The 18,595-nt window shown below is 41.6% G+C and overlaps 1 protein-coding gene across 1 annotated transcript in view; it reads left to right on the top strand.

Moving 5' to 3' along the window:
* Positions 1–18,595, top strand: part of LOC109529648 (CUB and sushi domain-containing protein 3-like) — a 447,797-nt gene that overhangs the window by 390,324 nt on the left and 38,878 nt on the right. The window contains exons 60-63 of the mRNA XM_019893029.1: positions 5,197–5,370; positions 10,872–11,045; positions 11,270–11,343; positions 16,904–17,015. Of these exons, the coding sequence (XP_019748588.1) occupies positions 5,197–5,370; positions 10,872–11,045; positions 11,270–11,343; positions 16,904–17,015 (534 nt within the window). The remainder of the gene's footprint in view (positions 1–5,196; positions 5,371–10,871; positions 11,046–11,269; positions 11,344–16,903; positions 17,016–18,595) is intronic.

The following is an 18,595-nucleotide window of genomic DNA, read 5'->3' as shown; positions in this document are numbered from 1 at the left end:
GAACTCCGTATGAAAATAAGATTTATTAACAAAAACCGCACCGCAAAAACGAGAACAGAAAACGCTAGCAAAAAACGAGTACCAGGAAAACACGTAAAAACCGAATAACGAAAAACGCTCGCACTAAGGCAAAGGGGAAAAAACAAACTTGTCGCAATATAATACACAACGAGAATACAACACCAATTCTAACTCGCGCGCAACGACGAAATGCGAAAATGTAAAGTACCGACACAATGGGCAAAGCAGTGGCACGGCAAGCAATTCTCTGGCAAGTGAGAGTACGAAAGACAGCCCTAATAAAGCCAGTGTCTAATTACAAATAGGTAGCAGGTGTGCATCCGGCCAGAAAGCACCGTCTGCCACCTGCTGTCGAAAACGGGACATGACAATTTTAGCAATGCAACAAAATACTTCCTGGACTACTGCGCATGTGTAAACCAGTGTGGTGGTTGCTGTTGCGGTTTCGGAGCGAAGAAGTAGGAGTCGCTGTTGGCTGAGGTTGGATTAGACTTTTGCGGAAGTCTTGTTTTCGTTGTAGTGAATCTCATCGCAAGGCAAGAGCAGAGAAAAAGATTTCGTATAACGGAACAGGGGGATTTTTCGTTTTTGGGGGAGCAGAAAAGTGGGAATGGCTTACATGCATGAACATTTTTTCACACTAGGGGGTATTTTCGCCCATGTAGGTTTCATTGTAGAGGAGTTTCACTGTATAAAGAAAAATATCAAGAATGGTCCTTCCGGGAGACAGAACATCAACCCATTGGACCACAAATGCAATTTATTAGATTGTAATGTTTCAAAATGAAAGTTTTCATACTACCAACTCGAAAGAACTTTGATTCCTTATCGTTTTTTGTGGGCGACTTCAAGTTGCATGAAACTTATTTCTCATGCATTTAATAATGTTTTACCATGTAAACACAAGAGTTAAACCTTCTTCATTGCACAGATGCTTGCACACCTCGCATGCATGCACCCACGAGAGTGTTTAATTTCCCATCTGTCTCCCTAGTGCACACGCAGACACTAAAATGAGCACACCTTCACGTCTGCTTGGACCATGGCGGCTGCTAGAATGCTGTCAGCTCCTGCTGACCTGTGTGCATTAGTCAGCCAGCTAGAAGATCCCTCTGACTCACTCCACTGCTCTCACTTCTGCAACAGCACTTATTTCTCTCAAGGGGCAAATGAATAAAATACAGACCAAAGAGCGGAGTGTGATTACTAAATGGGCTCTTTATTTTAATTTAGGCATTTCTCCACATCATGCGTCATTAGGAAGGAACGCAGATTCATTTTTTAAATTCCTGTCACCCCCTGCCTCCATTTACTTGGCCTATTGCAAAAGTCTTTTGAGGACAAACCAGGGATTTCATTTGGTTTGATTCCTTATTGAATGAGGAGATATTAAGGCCATCAGACAGTACTGCCACTTAACTTTTTGTGTGACTGTCTTTTTTTCTTTTGTTTGATTCAACTCAAAGACCCTGTATACTGTATTGACTTCTGTGATTTCATTCTTAATTGAAATGTGTTTGAAGAGTGCTGAAAACATGTGAACTAGTTCGCACTTAATTGTTGACATATACTTTGTAGGACTCACCTTATAACTGGCACATCTTCATTTTCGTGCTAGGGAAAGTCTAATTTACCGTGTTTGGGTTACTCATTGGGCCATGCTGGGCGCACCACCGGAACAAGGGCATTTCCTTTCACCCACCTCTAACGCAAATGAAAATTTGGTCACTGAATGTAGAATAGACCTTAGACCAGCTCGGAACAGGTCTAAGTAGTGGTTAAATTAGATTTTGCTGGATTTGATCGAGGTTTCGGCAGACAGATCCTGAGCTTTGCGGACACGTGTGGTGAGTGTCATCATATTTCATTCATAAAGTATAACAACGTGCAGTGAGCACTCTGAATCATTGAAGAAATCAATTCAATGAACGCATAATTATTCTCACCATCTTCGTGGTATTATTTGGAACAACACCTCTTTGGGCTGCAGCAAATGCACATTTGTATCTGCGCCCGTCTATGAAAATATCAAAAGAAAGAAAACATCACGCATGCACACAGTTGTACTAAACTTGCCCTAGGTACAAAAATAGAGCCCAGTTACATTCTAACAGCTAAATGCTAAATCCAAGCCCAAGTACAAACATGGGCTATCTGGCATTTGTCCGCCCTCCTCCACAATATGAGTACTGAGCGCCGTTTTTACGGATGACCTGGTCAACCGTCTACCTAGCCTGCCTGTCCGCATCTTCGCTCGTTCACTGTGTATGTGGAACCACACAAAACACAAACCGAGTGAGGCAGTGACTTACTGGATGACTGCAACAATGGTCTGTGGGCTGATGACCTCGCGGGTTAGATGGTTTGTGGGCGTCGCAAGCCCGCTAGCCCATTGGCCAATGTCAACCAATAAGTCACTGCTTCACTGTGTTGTGTGTGGGTCCACATAACAGAGACAATTCTGAGAAAGTTAAGTGGTGATTAAATATATCAACACATGCTAGTCAGCCTTTGGCTCACACGACAGACTCTTGAGCACATATAGTGTATTCATACAAGAACGTATTTGAGTAACAAATAAGAAGAGCAGGGCGTGTTTTCAGCACATTCAGCAGACACAAACGTAGCATCCAAGAACATTAATGAAGTATTTTTCCTGATTTTGGAACCACATTTTATCTAAATGATGTTTTTATTTATTCATATTCATCAGGCTAGTTAAAACACATTTCTCTGTGGAGTGTCAAATTCTGAAGTCGTTTTATTTTCACTTTACAGGGACTTTAGAGGGAGCCAGTGTTTTGCTCAGACTTGATGTTTGAAAACAACACACTTTGACCACTTCTTTTTTTTTTTTCAGTAAATCTTCTAATGCAATTTTGCTTGGTTAAGAGCAGTTTTCGAGGGAAGAAGGGAGAATGGGGACGAGAGAGGGACTTAGAATAGAGGGAGAAATAATGGAGAACTAAAAGATAAGGAAGTTCACTTGTGCATAATTTTACTAGCCAGTAGTGCTGTTTGTGTGGCACAGACGCACACTTCAGACACACATTTTAAGTCCTGCCAACACCTTACATCCCATGTTTGGCGCATTCATCGAAGAGGTACAAATGATGCTTAGAACTATTTAGGAAAATGGGGACACTCTTTGCTTCCCCATGCTTTGTCCGGCTTTCAGCGCTTTTATTTAATTTTCATTCATTTTATTTTCTGGATTGATTGTTGATAGCCAACCTGTTCATTAAAGGTCTAGTTACTGATCCAAAGCAACAAGACTATCCATCCATTATCTGATCCGCTTATCCTCACGAGGCTCAGAGGTGGGCCGGAGCGTATCTCAGCTGTCTTCAGGCAGCAGGCAGGGTACACTCTGAACTGGTTTCTAGCCAATCACAGGGTACAAACAAACAACCATGTGTGCGCACAATCACACCTAGGGAGAAATTAGAGCGTTCAGTCTACCTACCATCAATGTTTTTGGAATATTGGGATGAAATGGGAGTAGTCGGAGAAAACCCAGACAGGCACAGGGCGAACATGCAAGCTGCACACAGGAAGGCCCAGGCCGGATTCAAACCCATGACCTGTGTACTGTGAGGCGGACAGGCGAACGAGTCGACCACCGTACCACCGCTACAAGACTAATATTTAACCAGTATATAGATGTATACGGCTGCGTATTTTAGTGGGGGAATCAGCCTCCATTGACGAACACAAGGTGGATGACACCTTGGAATTAATGCCTGAAAATTTTGCAGGGGCATGTTACTCTTATTCTCTGATGAAGCTAAAATGATGAAACTCAATATCCTCAGGCAGGAAAAATCGCTATAATGGGCTCGTCTTATATGGTATAAACAAACCAAATGTGATTTCATCCTGCCCCCCCTCCACCCTAAAAGAAAAATCAATAGATAGCTTATAAGCCTTATATACTGATTTTAAAATGCCCATAAAACCACGCTGCCGCATCTTTCTATTGCTGCCATCCCCACTATGTACCAAAATATGCAAATGGTTTTGCATTTGCAGAATACTAAACATTATCTATGGAGCTGTGTGTAACCCTTGAGGGTGGTAATTAGGATAACTGCTAGGCCATTTGGAATGGATGTTGTACAGTGCTTCTGTATATATGAATATAACTGCGAGAGAGAAAGAGAAGAGGAAAAGAGAAGGAGAAGAGAGAGAGGAATGATGGCTGAAGTCACACAAGTGATCTACCTCATTTCTCAGGTAAACAGACAGTTTGCTCGAGACAGAAGTGCTTTCAAAGCAGATCATTTTCTTCAGGTTGAATATCATAGTTTCAAACTCAATACACACCTTTTCAAGAATGGGTAATTAATGAAAGATAATTTACGTTCTATGCCTAAAGATATTTTTTCGCCAAACCTCAACCCCCTTTGTTGCTAAGTTTCCGAAACCTCTACAATTTCAAACATGTTGTAATTATACAGATATCAAAATGGATCATGTGGCTCACTTAAGTCCCACTGTGCCTGATTTTGCAGTGCTGTGTCGGCATCACCAGGGTGCTCAAATTCTTTGACTAGCATTATAATAATGTATAATGCATATGCGCTGTCAAAATAAAAATCATGCAAATGTACTATTTAATTAACATATCACATCCCTATATTGGTTTATTCACTCTTTGTTTCTAACTGCATGACCAACATACTATGTATGGTATCTACATATTCACTTAAATCATTGTTATGATATCCAAGCCATAAAAAAAAAGTTTGCTGCACTTATGATGGCTTTTTCTTTATGAAACCGGATTTTAACAAATTGTAATATTTAATTGTCAATCCCATCTAGTCTTTGTGCTTGTGCTAAATACTGTATAGTCTGAATGTTTGTTTTCTTTTCAACAGTAGCGACAAAAAAGAATTCACATCAGCAGACTAAAGAAATGATCCAGTTGGTGCTGCAGACTTTGCACTGCTGCCTGCAGCACTGTCCCATTTAAATCTTTTCATTAGAGGGGTAGTAGTTGTTTGAGTTTTTGAGTTAAATCCTCCATGTTTTATTTTGTGTCTCCGCACTTTTCCCAGCCTTGGTTTTGCTTGATTTACCTCTTGAGTATCCCTGCACCTTTAGTGTTCTTAATCTTGACCGGAAACACTGTTACAAGTAATTAATACTGTCCCATTATATTTCCCACAGTGGTGATGTGTGTGACGCCTCCATCCATCCCTAACAGCCTATTGGAGGGCTCTGTGTGGGAATGGGGGACCAGTGTGAGTTACAGCTGTCTGTCAGGCTATGAGCTGTCCTTCCCTGCTGTTCTCACCTGCACTGGGAATGGGACGTGGAGTGGAGACCTCCCTCAGTGCCTGCGTGAGTAATAATCAAATCATTATCACATGATGTGTGCAGAAGTCCCCAGAGGGAGTTCAAGACTGGAATGTTACATGGTTGTTGCACCTTGTCACTCTGTGTCAACGGGACAAGTGCAATGAATGCCTTTTGCCAGCAACGAGTTATGTATCAACAAGCAATTTGGCAATATGAGGCATGCCATGTTGTTTAGCCTACATTATGTGTAAAAGCTGTGTCAGATTGCTGCAGCACCTCAGTTTAATGCATGGTTGTTTGAACAGTCAAGAAAATCACATCACATTTGCTCCCTTATTTCAAAGCTAGAGAGGAGGTGGGGCGGTGTCTCACAACTGTTCCTTCTATTTTTATTTAAACCTTACACACCAATATATTTCAAGGTCAAATGTAAGCTCGCAGATCAATTTTAACCATATTTTCCAGGTGTTCATTTATCTTCTCTGGGGTAGAATTTTACTATTTCTTTGCCGCTCACTCTTTTGGAGGTTTTCCAATTTAAAGGGTTACTACACATTTGTACACCATTTACATGACTAAAAATTGAATATATTTTTTTTGTAATTGATCAATATCTTCTTGGACATTTATTAACTTTAAAAACAATTTTGAAGAATAATATAGCTGGCCACCATGTTCATGAAACAAGTCACTCGATAATGCGTCACACGTCAAATTTGGATGAGACTGCGCAATGATATAAACACTGCTACATCAAGTGGAATGCATCTATTCTGTTAATGCTGAAGGAATGAAGGCATATGGTTCCCAGCCAATACTATGCAATTCGAGTGAGATTCCAATTTTGATGTGGAAAAATGTAGGATGAAATGGTCTTTTGATGGCACAAAATACGTTTTGGAGAATGAGTAGACCAGGAAGTGCAGCAGACATGGTGCTTGCTCGCTAATGAGCCACAAACACATGGACAATGCGGGAATTAATTTATCTGCACACCTTGCGTGCGTGATGAACAAAGTGCTGCTTTGCTCCGGTGTCTCAGCGATTTAATTTACGAGTGTAAGTGTAGACTCCACTTCATTGCACAGATGCACACTTTCTGGATATAACAACCAACAGGCCGCTACCCGCACCGGAGATGGCGGAGGTTTTAGAGCAGGGGTCCCCAACAGCCGGGCCGCGGGTCATTTGGCCGCACAGAAAGAATAAATGACTTACATTCCTTCTTTTTTTATTCATTTCGGAATCTGAAAAATGTTTTATTTTGAAAAATTACCGGATTCTCTGTTATGTCAGTCTACAGTATGTCACTCTTGACGCAGGTGAATGCGCGCATCTCAGTCACGTGATAGGAAATGAAACCCAGGAGCTAGCAAAATGAATAAAAAAACAAACGCCTTTGAAAAGGTTTTTTTTTTTGTTTGTTTTTTGTTTTTTGGGAAGGGGAAAAGGCCCAGCCAGGAGACAGAAGAGTAGCCTACGTCTTTCAAGAAAGAGAAGGCTACATTTAAAAGACAGTATCAGGAGTCCTATTTCAAATACGGCTTTATCTCAACGGGAGATTCACACGCACTAAGCCTCGTCTGCATAATAAGCGGCGATGGTGAGTCGTATTTTTCATCCACTTTTTATTTGCGGCGTATCTTATTTTGAAGGCATGTTTAAACGTTACCATAGCGATCAGAGAATGTTGCGGCCAGATAGGACATACCTCGTGTCATGATTCGTGTTTATTATGTTTCGAAAATACCACACTTTTCATGCAGGTCATATCACATTATATTGTTGTATCTATCCGGCCTTAAAGGCCGGTCCCTGAAAATATTGTCTGACATGAAACCGGTCCGTAGGGGCATAAAAGGTTGGGGACCTCTGTTTTAGTAAAGATTCTTCCTCGGCCAATGATGCTCATCTCTAACCTCTTGCTCTTTAAAAATACTCGGCACGGCATTGGTTTTTAATTGTTTTTTTTTTGTTTTGTTTTGTTTGTTTGTTTGTTTTTTTGTTTTTTTTTTCGAAGATGGCACCCGAGTAGGCAGTCATCGGCAAGTGCTCTTCAAGAGCCTTGCATTTTTTGTTTTTTTTTGTCTTTTGTTTTGTCACATAGTGTTGTACGCCTGATATGGACTGTTTTCAGCATGTTTGGCCACGACATTCGTCAAAGAAGAAGAATCTGTGCTTGACTGATGCAGATTACTCACATGGGAGTCGTACACAGGTGGACACAATAACAACAAAAGCAGAAAGTAAAGCGGCTCCACTTGTTGTATACAGCACATTTGACAATAAAGTTGTACTTGATACTTGATACTTTTGAAAGAGAGGAAACAATTACAGTCAAACCTCGGTTTTCGAACGTCTCAGTTCTCGACCAATTCGGTTTTCGACCAAAATTTTCTAGTTTTTTATGCCTCGGATGACGAACAAATTTTGGTTCTCGAACAAACTGAGCGCACTTGAATGCACCATTTGACTCCTCTCGCCTTCCTTACATGAGGAAATGACGCTTCCTCGTGTCGCTTTCCATTGTGAGCAGATGTGTTCAATAAACATTTTTATTTTAAAAAGAATGTGGTTTCGGTTTTCGAACAATTCGGTTTTTGAACAGCCTTCCGGAACCGATTATGGACGAAAACCGAGGTTTGACTGTACTACAAAATAAATGCAGATGTAAAAACATGAAAAACAACTGCAAAATGGAGAACTTAGATAATCGATTAACACATGACAAGATTGGTGATTGCTTTTTTTTTTTTTTGTAAGTGCTCACTGTTGATTGGTGACCACCCCCAAAAATCCTGATCACGTAAATTCTAAGAACATTTCGCGCTGTTGCCTCATTATTGGCTTTGAATCACACACTGTTTCAACAATCTGACTGACTACTGTGACTCTTGCTTCTACTCTCCAGCAGGTAATGGGTCCTGATCGTTTTTGTTATGGAGGATTAAAGGATCCAGAAACTGAAAAATGGCAATAAATCTCATTAACAAATATGCCTCTCGCCTTAGCTAAATCACTCATAGTCACTCCAGTCAAGTTTAATAGATTTCTGAACTGCAGAATTGAAAGAATGATAATCCATGTGTTCATCTATCGCGGGTATTGCTCCAACATAATTTAAAATGTTGCCCTTGGTGAGCAGCAGCACTTGACTCCATTTTCCTTTTACGTCTCTGCTCGTGTTCAGTATTCATTTACTCAACATTTAATATCGCCTAGCTAACCAAGATGAATGTCTGCCCAGTTTGACTGTTCAAGTACAGTCAAAAAAACTTTGCTTCACACTTGCCAGTGCGAATGCTTCTTCTATATTGGATGTTTGCCTTCAGCTCATCATTTTTGTAACACATGATTATTGTTATGATGAATATTCTTTTATCTGTGCCTTTGCAGCCAAATTCTGTGGTGATCCTGGTACGCCTGCGCAAGGACTGCGAGAAGGGCGCAGCTTCATCTTTAAGTCAGAGGTCACATTTAATTGCATTGCCCCCTTTATAATGGTCGGATCAACAACACGCTTGTGCCAGGAGGACGGCACCTGGAGTGGATCTTTTTTTTTTTGTTTGTTTTTTGTTTTTTGGGAAGGGGAAAAGGCCCAGCCAGGAGACAGAAGAGTAGCCTACGTCTTTCAAGAAAGAGAAGGCTACATTTAAAAGACAGTATCAGGAGTCCTATTTCAAATACGGCTTTATCTCAACGGGAGATTCACACGCACTAAGCCTCGTCTGCATAATAAGCGGCGATGGTGAGTCGTATTTTTCATCCACTTTTTATTTGCGGCGTATCTTATTTTGAAGGCATGTTTAAACGTTACCATAGCGATCAGAGAATGTTGCGGCCAGATAGGACATACCTCGTGTCATGATTCGTGTTTATTATGTTTCGAAAATACCACACTTTTCATGCAGGTCATATCACATTATATTGTTGTATCTATCCGGCCTTAAAGGCCGGTCCCTGAAAATATTGTCTGACATGAAACCGGTCCGTAGGGGCATAAAAGGTTGGGGACCTCTGTTTTAGTAAAGATTCTTCCTCGGCCAATGATGCTCATCTCTAACCTCTTGCTCTTTAAAAATACTCGGCACGGCATTGGTTTTTAATTGTTTTTTTTTTGTTTTGTTTTGTTTGTTTGTTTGTTTTTTTGTTTTTTTTTTTTCGAAGATGGCACCCGAGTAGGCAGTCATCGGCAAGTGCTCTTCAAGAGCCTTGCATTTTTTGTTTTTTTTTGTCTTTTGTTTTGTCACATAGTGTTGTACGCCTGATATGGACTGTTTTCAGCATGTTTGGCCACGACATTCGTCAAAGAAGAAGAATCTGTGCTTGACTGATGCAGATTACTCACATGGGAGTCGTACACAGGTGGACACAATAACAACAAAAGCAGAAAGTAAAGCGGCTCCACTTGTTGTATACAGCACATTTGACAATAAAGTTGTACTTGATACTTGATACTTTTGAAAGAGAGGAAACAATTACAGTCAAACCTCGGTTTTCGAACGTCTCAGTTCTCGACCAATTCGGTTTTCGACCAAAATTTTCTAGTTTTTTATGCCTCGGATGACGAACAAATTTTGGTTCTCGAACAAACTGAGCGCACTTGAATGCACCATTTGACTCCTCTCGCCTTCCTTACATGAGGAAATGACGCTTCCTCGTGTCGCTTTCCATTGTGAGCAGATGTGTTCAATAAACATTTTTATTTTAAAAAGAATGTGGTTTCGGTTTTCGAACAATTCGGTTTTTGAACAGCCTTCCGGAACCGATTATGGACGAAAACCGAGGTTTGACTGTACTACAAAATAAATGCAGATGTAAAAACATGAAAAACAACTGCAAAATGGAGAACTTAGATAATCGATTAACACATGACAAGATTGGTGATTGCTTTTTTTTTTTTTTGTAAGTGCTCACTGTTGATTGGTGACCACCCCCAAAAATCCTGATCACGTAAATTCTAAGAACATTTCGCGCTGTTGCCTCATTATTGGCTTTGAATCACACACTGTTTCAACAATCTGACTGACTACTGTGACTCTTGCTTCTACTCTCCAGCAGGTAATGGGTCCTGATCGTTTTTGTTATGGAGGATTAAAGGATCCAGAAACTGAAAAATGGCAATAAATCTCATTAACAAATATGCCTCTCGCCTTAGCTAAATCACTCATAGTCACTCCAGTCAAGTTTAATAGATTTCTGAACTGCAGAATTGAAAGAATGATAATCCATGTGTTCATCTATCGCGGGTATTGCTCCAACATAATTTAAAATGTTGCCCTTGGTGAGCAGCAGCACTTGACTCCATTTTCCTTTTACGTCTCTGCTCGTGTTCAGTATTCATTTACTCAACATTTAATATCGCCTAGCTAACCAAGATGAATGTCTGCCCAGTTTGACTGTTCAAGTACAGTCAAAAAAACTTTGCTTCACACTTGCCAGTGCGAATGCTTCTTCTATATTGGATGTTTGCCTTCAGCTCATCATTTTTGTAACACATGATTATTGTTATGATGAATATTCTTTTATCTGTGCCTTTGCAGCCAAATTCTGTGGTGATCCTGGTACGCCTGCGCAAGGACTGCGAGAAGGGCGCAGCTTCATCTTTAAGTCAGAGGTCACATTTAATTGCATTGCCCCCTTTATAATGGTCGGATCAACAACACGCTTGTGCCAGGAGGACGGCACCTGGAGTGGATCTCAGCCACGCTGCATTGGTACTAAACACCATTTTAACCATGAATATTTATGTCCAGATATGTTGTTTATCTTCACTCAGTTTAACGGAGGTTAAATCATCAAGGGAATGTAAAATGTTAGAAGCTAGGAAATAAAGCCCAAAAATATACTGCTTATTTGTTAATCATCCATTGCTGTCCTGGATTTTCTTAACCTTCAGCTAATGTTACTTGTCCTCGTCGTGATATATTTTTTTTTTCAGAGCCCACAAGAACCACATGTGGAAATCCAGGAGTGCCCGAACATGGCTTCATGAATTACACAACTGGTTTTAAGGTAAATTAGTAAATTTTGTTTCAGAATACACTGCACACAATGTACTTCATGAATTGAAAAATAGTGAAGAGGATTGTAATTTTGTTGATTTCCAGATAGTGGGATATGCTTCTGCATTACAACAGGGGTGTCCGAACCAAGTCCTCGAAGGCCGCTGTCCTGCGTGTCTCACTAGTCCAACACACCTCGTTCAAATGATCAGGATCGTTATCAGAGTTTGAGATGATCATATGAATCAGATGTGCTTCAGCAGGAAGAGATGGAAAACAGGCAGGCCAGCGGCCCCTCGAGAACCCAAGCTGAACATGCCTGCATTAGAAACTCCAATTGCACTCAGGAGAGCACAGAATTTGGCTCAACTCCAAATTGTACACCTTCAGTTTTACCAACTGCTGGCTCATGCTGGAAATGTGCTCATTGGCATCTATGTTAGTCACTGAGGAATTTTGTTTCAATTTTGCATCCGTGGGGTGGCGCAGAGGGCTTCCTCGGCCCACGCAACATGTAACACACACATTCTCAAATGATCCTCATTCGTTGTTAAATAGTGTATAACTAACATACAAAAAAACAGTACAGAACATTTTAAAAGCATTCATTCATGTCGCCACATTCACATACACTAAATTTATAATTTTAAAATCATTTAAACACATATGGGGCAGCCTGGTGGTCGACTGGTTATCGCGTCGGCCTCACAGTGCAGAGTTGGAGGATTTGAATCCAGCTCCGCAGGCATGGGGAGTTTCCCCGTGCCTGCGTGGGTTTTCTCTGGGTGCTCCGGTTTCCTCCCACATTCCAAAGACACAAGTGGCAGGTTAATGGAACACTCTAAATTGTCCCTAGGTGTGAGTGTGAGCACAGATGGTTGTTTGTCTATGGGTGCCCTGCGATGGGCTGGCAACCAGTTCAGGGTGTACCCCGTCTATTGCCCAAAGACAACTGGGATAGGCTCCACCATGCCCCGTGATGCTCATGAGGATAATGGGATAGGAAACGGATGGCTGCCTTGTTCTATTAAAATTAATGTTGGTATTGCCAATTTCAAAATGATGAATATTTGCAGCGAAGAGTGGCTTATTTTTTTTTTCAATTCAACCATACAGGCTTATTTCTTTTTTAATACTAGTAGGATTGGCGATTAATCGACATAATAATAATAATAATAATAATAATACATTTTATTTACACCCAAGGACACTTGACAATAACAAAAACAATAAAACACAATACGGGTTGAGCAGCAGCAGCCAAACGCGCCAGCGTTCACTCAACCCGGAAGTCAGAAAGAAACCACAAGGGGGAGAAAAAAACCACGCTCGAACTATCCTCATTTTGAGGATAATTTGAGTTAGGCAAAAAAAACTCCAGCACAAGCGTATGACAGTTACAACAGGTCACAAGACATGAACAATGAAGGCGGTGATACAAGGGAGTGTATGCGCGAGTGATTGTCTGGTTGTGTGTGTGTGTCAGGCCGCAGCTGGTACGTCAAGGTCTTCTCATGGAGGCAGTCCTGGCTTATCAGTCTATGGCCGAGAAGGAGGGGGTGATGGTCGGGCACTAGCTTCCATGCGTGATTTCATCAGGGGAAGGTCGAGATAGCAGATGTTGTTTTTGGTAGCAGGCTGCCCAACAATTTCAGACAGTCTTGAGTCTGTGGCTTGTGTCTCTTAAATGGCGTCGATCAGCCAAATCCGCGATTTCATTCAATATTTGAGCACGGATTCCAGTTACTCCAAGTTGTTGTCCATCTTGCAGTGACGCTCCAAAGCCGCATCAGTTTGCGGTTGAGCACAGTCTGAATCTGAGTGTTGGACATCCGCACTATGCCATCCTTAGACCGGCAGCCTCTTCACTTCCAATAGAGCCGCTCCTGTCGGTTGAATTTTGCAATAGATCAGGAAACTGCGAACACCAAACAGCAGCATATCTGTTATCAGAAGGCCAATAGTGTAGATGTCTTCCACATCCTCAACGGACAGTGTTGACAGGCACACCATTCTCCACTTCCTCCAGGGATCTAGGGTGTACCCAGCAGCAAAAGTCCGCGAGGGGCAAGTAGGCTCCCCACTGCCTGCTCTTCTCGTTGAGAAAATTTTGTCGATGGCATCGAGAGACCAGCCAACCAATTCCATGTTTGTTTTTAGGATGAAAATACGACAGGAGGCTAGGAAAAGTCAGACAAAGACAGCACATGAACTGAGTGGCGAGCAGGGAAGGTGGGGGGAGGGGGGGCAGGAGCAGAAAGCAAAAGCGTCCGCCTTCGTCGAGAGCCAAGCAAGAATGGGTTATTTCTTATTTTTTCTTTTTTTTTTTTTTTTATCACATCGATCGATATGTGTATCATGGCTCAATAATATCGGCAAGAAATACCTATCTTGCCTCATCAGATTGTTTTTTGTGTAGGGGTAATATTATAATATGGTAACGGGGCATACCGAATGCCTCATGATGAAGACAGGCATGTTTTCCTTGCCCAAAATGTTTACTTGAACAACGCGACCTAGCAAGCATGTACCTGTAGTGTTATGTATTCTATGTAGGATTTTGTTCACATTTTCAGGAACAGTAGTAAATTTTATGCGGAAGCAGCAGCAAATTTTATTCATGTTCAAATCTGTGTCAATTGTGACATATGAATACAAAAGGATATATATTGTGTGTGTGTGCGCCGCCATCTGACCTTAGTGCTTTCCAAAGAAAAGAAGCAGATGCCTGTGCAAGTCCATGTGCGTGTGTTTGTGTGCGTTTGTGTGTTTGTGTACGTGTGTGTAATAAAGTGTGTGTATGCGTTTGTGTTTGTGTGTGTATGTGTGTGTGTGTGTGTGTGTGTGTGTGTGAGGCGTGCGTGCGCGCATGCGTGCGTGTGCCTGTGTCTGTGTTAATCAGCTCAGATAGAGCACAGCCGAGCAAAGTATATATATTATGACCACCGCCACAGGCTCAGCACTTGCCCTGATATATGTTCACTTGGTGTATTTCAATTGAATTTGCTTCTTGTTGCTTTTCAGTGTCACTTTAAAGATAAGTGAAAACATTATCTTTTAGGGATGTCCCTATTGCGTTATTTTATCACCCGAGTCTTTGGTTTTAAGTATCTGCTGAAACTGTGTCTCGATCCGATACTGAGGCAATGCATTAAGGAAAAAAGAGTGTGCATCAGACTTTTCTCAAATTCATCTAGAAATATACATCTCCATCCATCTATTATCTGAGCCACTTGTCACGCGAGGACCCAAATTCAGACATCACACGGAAGTTGAAATGTAAAAGTCTATATCTACAAAAATACAAAGTAACTCGAGAGAGCAGGACTGGATGCAGAAGACGCGGATGATAACTGACACTCCCATTGGGAGAAAACTCGACATACTGACCACGTGTCAGTGAGTAATCCGAGTTTATATACTGTGAGAAATCAACCTTACATGACAGAATAAAGGCCCAAAGCATAAAAGCGCCACAGCAACTGAAACAGCGAGGAGGAACAAACAGTCACAACACCGCTTATCCTCACGAGGGTCGTGGGCATGCTGGAGCCTATCTCAGCACTACACCCTGAACTTGTCGCAAGCCAATCGCAGGGCATAGCATAGACAAACAACCACTTGTGCTCACAATCACACCTAGGTACAATTTAGAGCGTTCAGTCAATCTACCATGCCTCTTTTTGGAATGTGAGAGGAAACCGCAGTACCCGGAGAAAAACCAGGCTGGCAGAGGGAGAACATGCAAAGTCCACAAATGAAAGCCAGAGCCGGATTCAAACCCACAGCCACTGCACTCTGACGAGGACGGGCTAACCAGTCGATCATAATGCCGTCTGCAGCTCTAATCATCAGTTTAAATTCCCATATTTTTGTTGTATTAAAGATATAATGTTCGGTTAATAGTGGGTCTAAGTTTTCCTTTATTTTGTTCAGCTCTAAATTTGATGTTGCACATATTGAACAATTCAAAATGTGTCTTGGTCCATCTCAGTCATTGTTTTTGTCTGTCATATATTACTGCCTCAAACAAGGTGTACACCTTGAAAGAAATTGTATAAATCAAGATGCATTGTATTGTATCATCCTGAATCTCTGTGGGTTTTTAGCATTAAAATGATCAAATTCAGGAACTATAGCCATGCCATTTACGCAAATTGAAGGTAAACTTTAAACCTAATCCACATTAATGTGGAGGATGTTTTTTAAAAATGTATTTTTATGTAATCGTGTAATGCCTGACAATGCAAATGGCACCAATTTGGTGGAGTGGCTCATATAAACTTTGACATAAAATGAGGGGATCCTCTGTTTGCGTGATTCTGTCAATGCTAAACAATGCATTTAATCATTATAGACTTGAGCAAGTTAAGAGTCAACATGGTGCTTAGTGTGGGACTTCTCTCATCTAAAAACGACACTATTGGTTTATCCATCCATTATCTGATCCACCATCCTCATGAGGGTCGCGGGCGTGCTGCAGCCTCTCCCAGCCATCTTTGGGCAGTAGGCGGGGGACACCCTTAACTGGTTGCCAACCAATCACATACACACACAGACGATCAACCGTCCGCAATCACACTCACACTAAGGGAAAATTTTGAACATTCAATCAACCAACCATGTATTTTTTTGGAATGTGGGAAGAAACCCGGATGGTACTACCCAGAGAAAACCCACACGGGCATGGGGAGAACATGAAAACTTCACACAGGAATGCTGGGGCCTGGAATCGAACTCTGCACCTCTGCATTGTGAGGCTGACTTGCTAACCAGTCGCCCACCATGTCGCCACTATTGCTTTATGGCCTCGTTAAATCCAACCAGTGGGGAACAAGCTTGCTTGTCACCAAATAATTTACACTCGTTAAACTTCTATTTGACGTGAAGTCGTTTGGAAGTGTCACATGTGACACAAACCTGTCTGTCCCTCTCTCATCTCTTTGACGATGCCGTTTAGCGACGAGTCTTCTTTATATGAGGCAAGGCAGACGTATTTAGGAGTATCTTGCGGCTTTCCTCTCCCTCCAAACGATCTGTGAAGTCCAACCTGCGCTCTGCCGCTGCATGCAAGGGAGCTGAGTGGAGGCGTGTGTGTGTGTTTGTATGTTTGTGTGTGAGTGTTTTTGTGTGTGCGTGCCTGCAGCTCTGTTAGTCTCATTAACTATACCGCAAACTAATAAAAAAAAAAACAAAAATGTAACATTGAATTATATAAAACTAAGCTATTATGTTGTATTTGGCAAAATATTTGCACAATTGGATTATTTTTGTAGTTTTTGGATCCCTAAATGTTTAGAAAATGAATAAAAGTGATCTTTTTCACCAAATACCGGATCGGTTGAAAATCACGTAATCGGCCCCGATTTCCGATCAGGAAATCTCAAATTCCCAGCAATCACCAGGATATCTGATAAGACATGGATTTAGAAGTGAAGGCAAAAGTAAGGTAGCTTTGTATTTGGATAGCCATTCCAAAGATTTATCGTTAGCTGCAACCCTCACATAACACAAAATCATTTCACAAAACGTATTGTGGATCACTTGTTTTTCTGTGTGCTCGTGTCCAGGTGGGCAGCAAAGTGGACTTCGAGTGCCAAGAGGGACACATCCTGCAGGGCTCCATAACCCGCCTTTGTTTACCAGATCTCACATGGACCGGGATCCAGCCTACCTGTGTCCGTAAGTACCCCTCCTTTACGCTCCTCAAAGGCATTTTAAACAATTTTACCGACTGCTTGAAAAAAATGATAATGATCAAACTTTTGTGGCGTTAATGGAAACGTCTTCAAATTCTGAGGCTTCCTCCACAGCAGGATATCTTGACCCCCTCCGCATTCAGATTGCAAATGAATGGTCCTTGTGCGAAGCCATCACTGGCTAATTTTCCTATACCTTGTTTGAGTTCTATGTCCTTGATTCACTTGTTGCCATGGAGGTTTCTGCCTCCATCTGGTGTCCTGCTCACAGATCTGACCATTGCCAAATAGCTTAAGCAGGCCAACCTCTGTCACTCAAACAATCTTACTACTGTCACCATTTGACGATGCACATACAGTAGAGAGGCCATGAGAGCTGTGTGATGAAAAGGGCTTTCACATGATACCAAATCTTGATCTAACCCGTGTGTAAAACCCACTTAAATTTCATGGAGATTTTGTGCTGAGTTGACAGATATACAGTATCCCAATGACTCCATTCCATTTCCTGCATTTTGTGTGTGTGTGTGTGTGTGTGTGTGCGTGTGCGTGTGTGTGTGTGTGTGGTACACACATATCAATTTTTAACATCTTATCCAATGTTTTATACGTAAGAGACCCACGCATGACGAGAAAAGTAGTTCTTACTGGTTTTATTGTATTTCATGTGCACCAGATGCCCAATACAGCACATCACATAGTCAACACAGTACATGTGTTATTTCCTTCCCCAAACCAGATGTCTGTTACAGTGCCAAGACTGACCGATGAAAGGCAGCATGTTTCCACAGGCCATCCTGAGTGCTAAAATAAACGTAAAATATGTGTACATGTTTGAGGGTGGTACAAGCGAGCAAGACATGTCTGTGGTGTTGCCAACTTTGCGACGTCTCTATATTTAGTGACTTCTGCAACCCCTCTCACATCTATTTTTCAATAGAGACTCGCCACAATGCCAACAGTGGCCCCCATGTTTGCAACATTCTCATTTCCTGCACAACACAGGGAAGAAGGTCAGGAAGATTTGCCCTTATAATACACACAATGTAATCTTCAGTGCTTTGTGGGTTTTTGGAAAAAACGGTATTTATTAAAAAAATAAAATAAAATAATAATAATAATTACATTTAAAAATAAAAGCCATATCGGCAGGCATATTACGGAAAGATGCATTGTTTCATGTTGGTGTGCGAGAGCGTTTTCCCTGCGTGCTGAATGACTCAGAGGCTTTGTGCATGTCTGTACTGTACTGTAAATGCCACGGGCACTAATTCAAGGCGCGTGATTGGTTCCCGGCGAGACATCGACCAATGAGAGCATTACTGGATTTAGGCCGTGAGCTGATTGGCTCACCCAGCATTTTCCCTTGTCTTGGATTCTGTATCTTTGTGTTTTGTTTGTGATAACTTTTTTTGTTTCAGCGATAACTTTTTTTTTTTTTTTTGGGATTACTTAAGGTGCGCTCCAGCCTCCACCGAAACAATGCGTCCTGGGTGTGTGGGAGCTCGTCCCTCCATGGGCATGGCACCATCAAAAGGGACACATTGCTTCAATGGCAGCGGG

The sequence above is a fragment of the Hippocampus comes genome, unplaced genomic scaffold, assembly GCF_001891065.2.
Source record: "Hippocampus comes isolate QL1 unplaced genomic scaffold, H_comes_QL1_v1.1 scaffold94, whole genome shotgun sequence".
NCBI lineage: Eukaryota > Metazoa > Chordata > Actinopteri > Syngnathiformes > Syngnathidae > Hippocampus > Hippocampus comes.
Note: the sequence above shows the minus strand (reverse complement) of the source record. Positions and strands in the feature narration are given on the sequence as shown.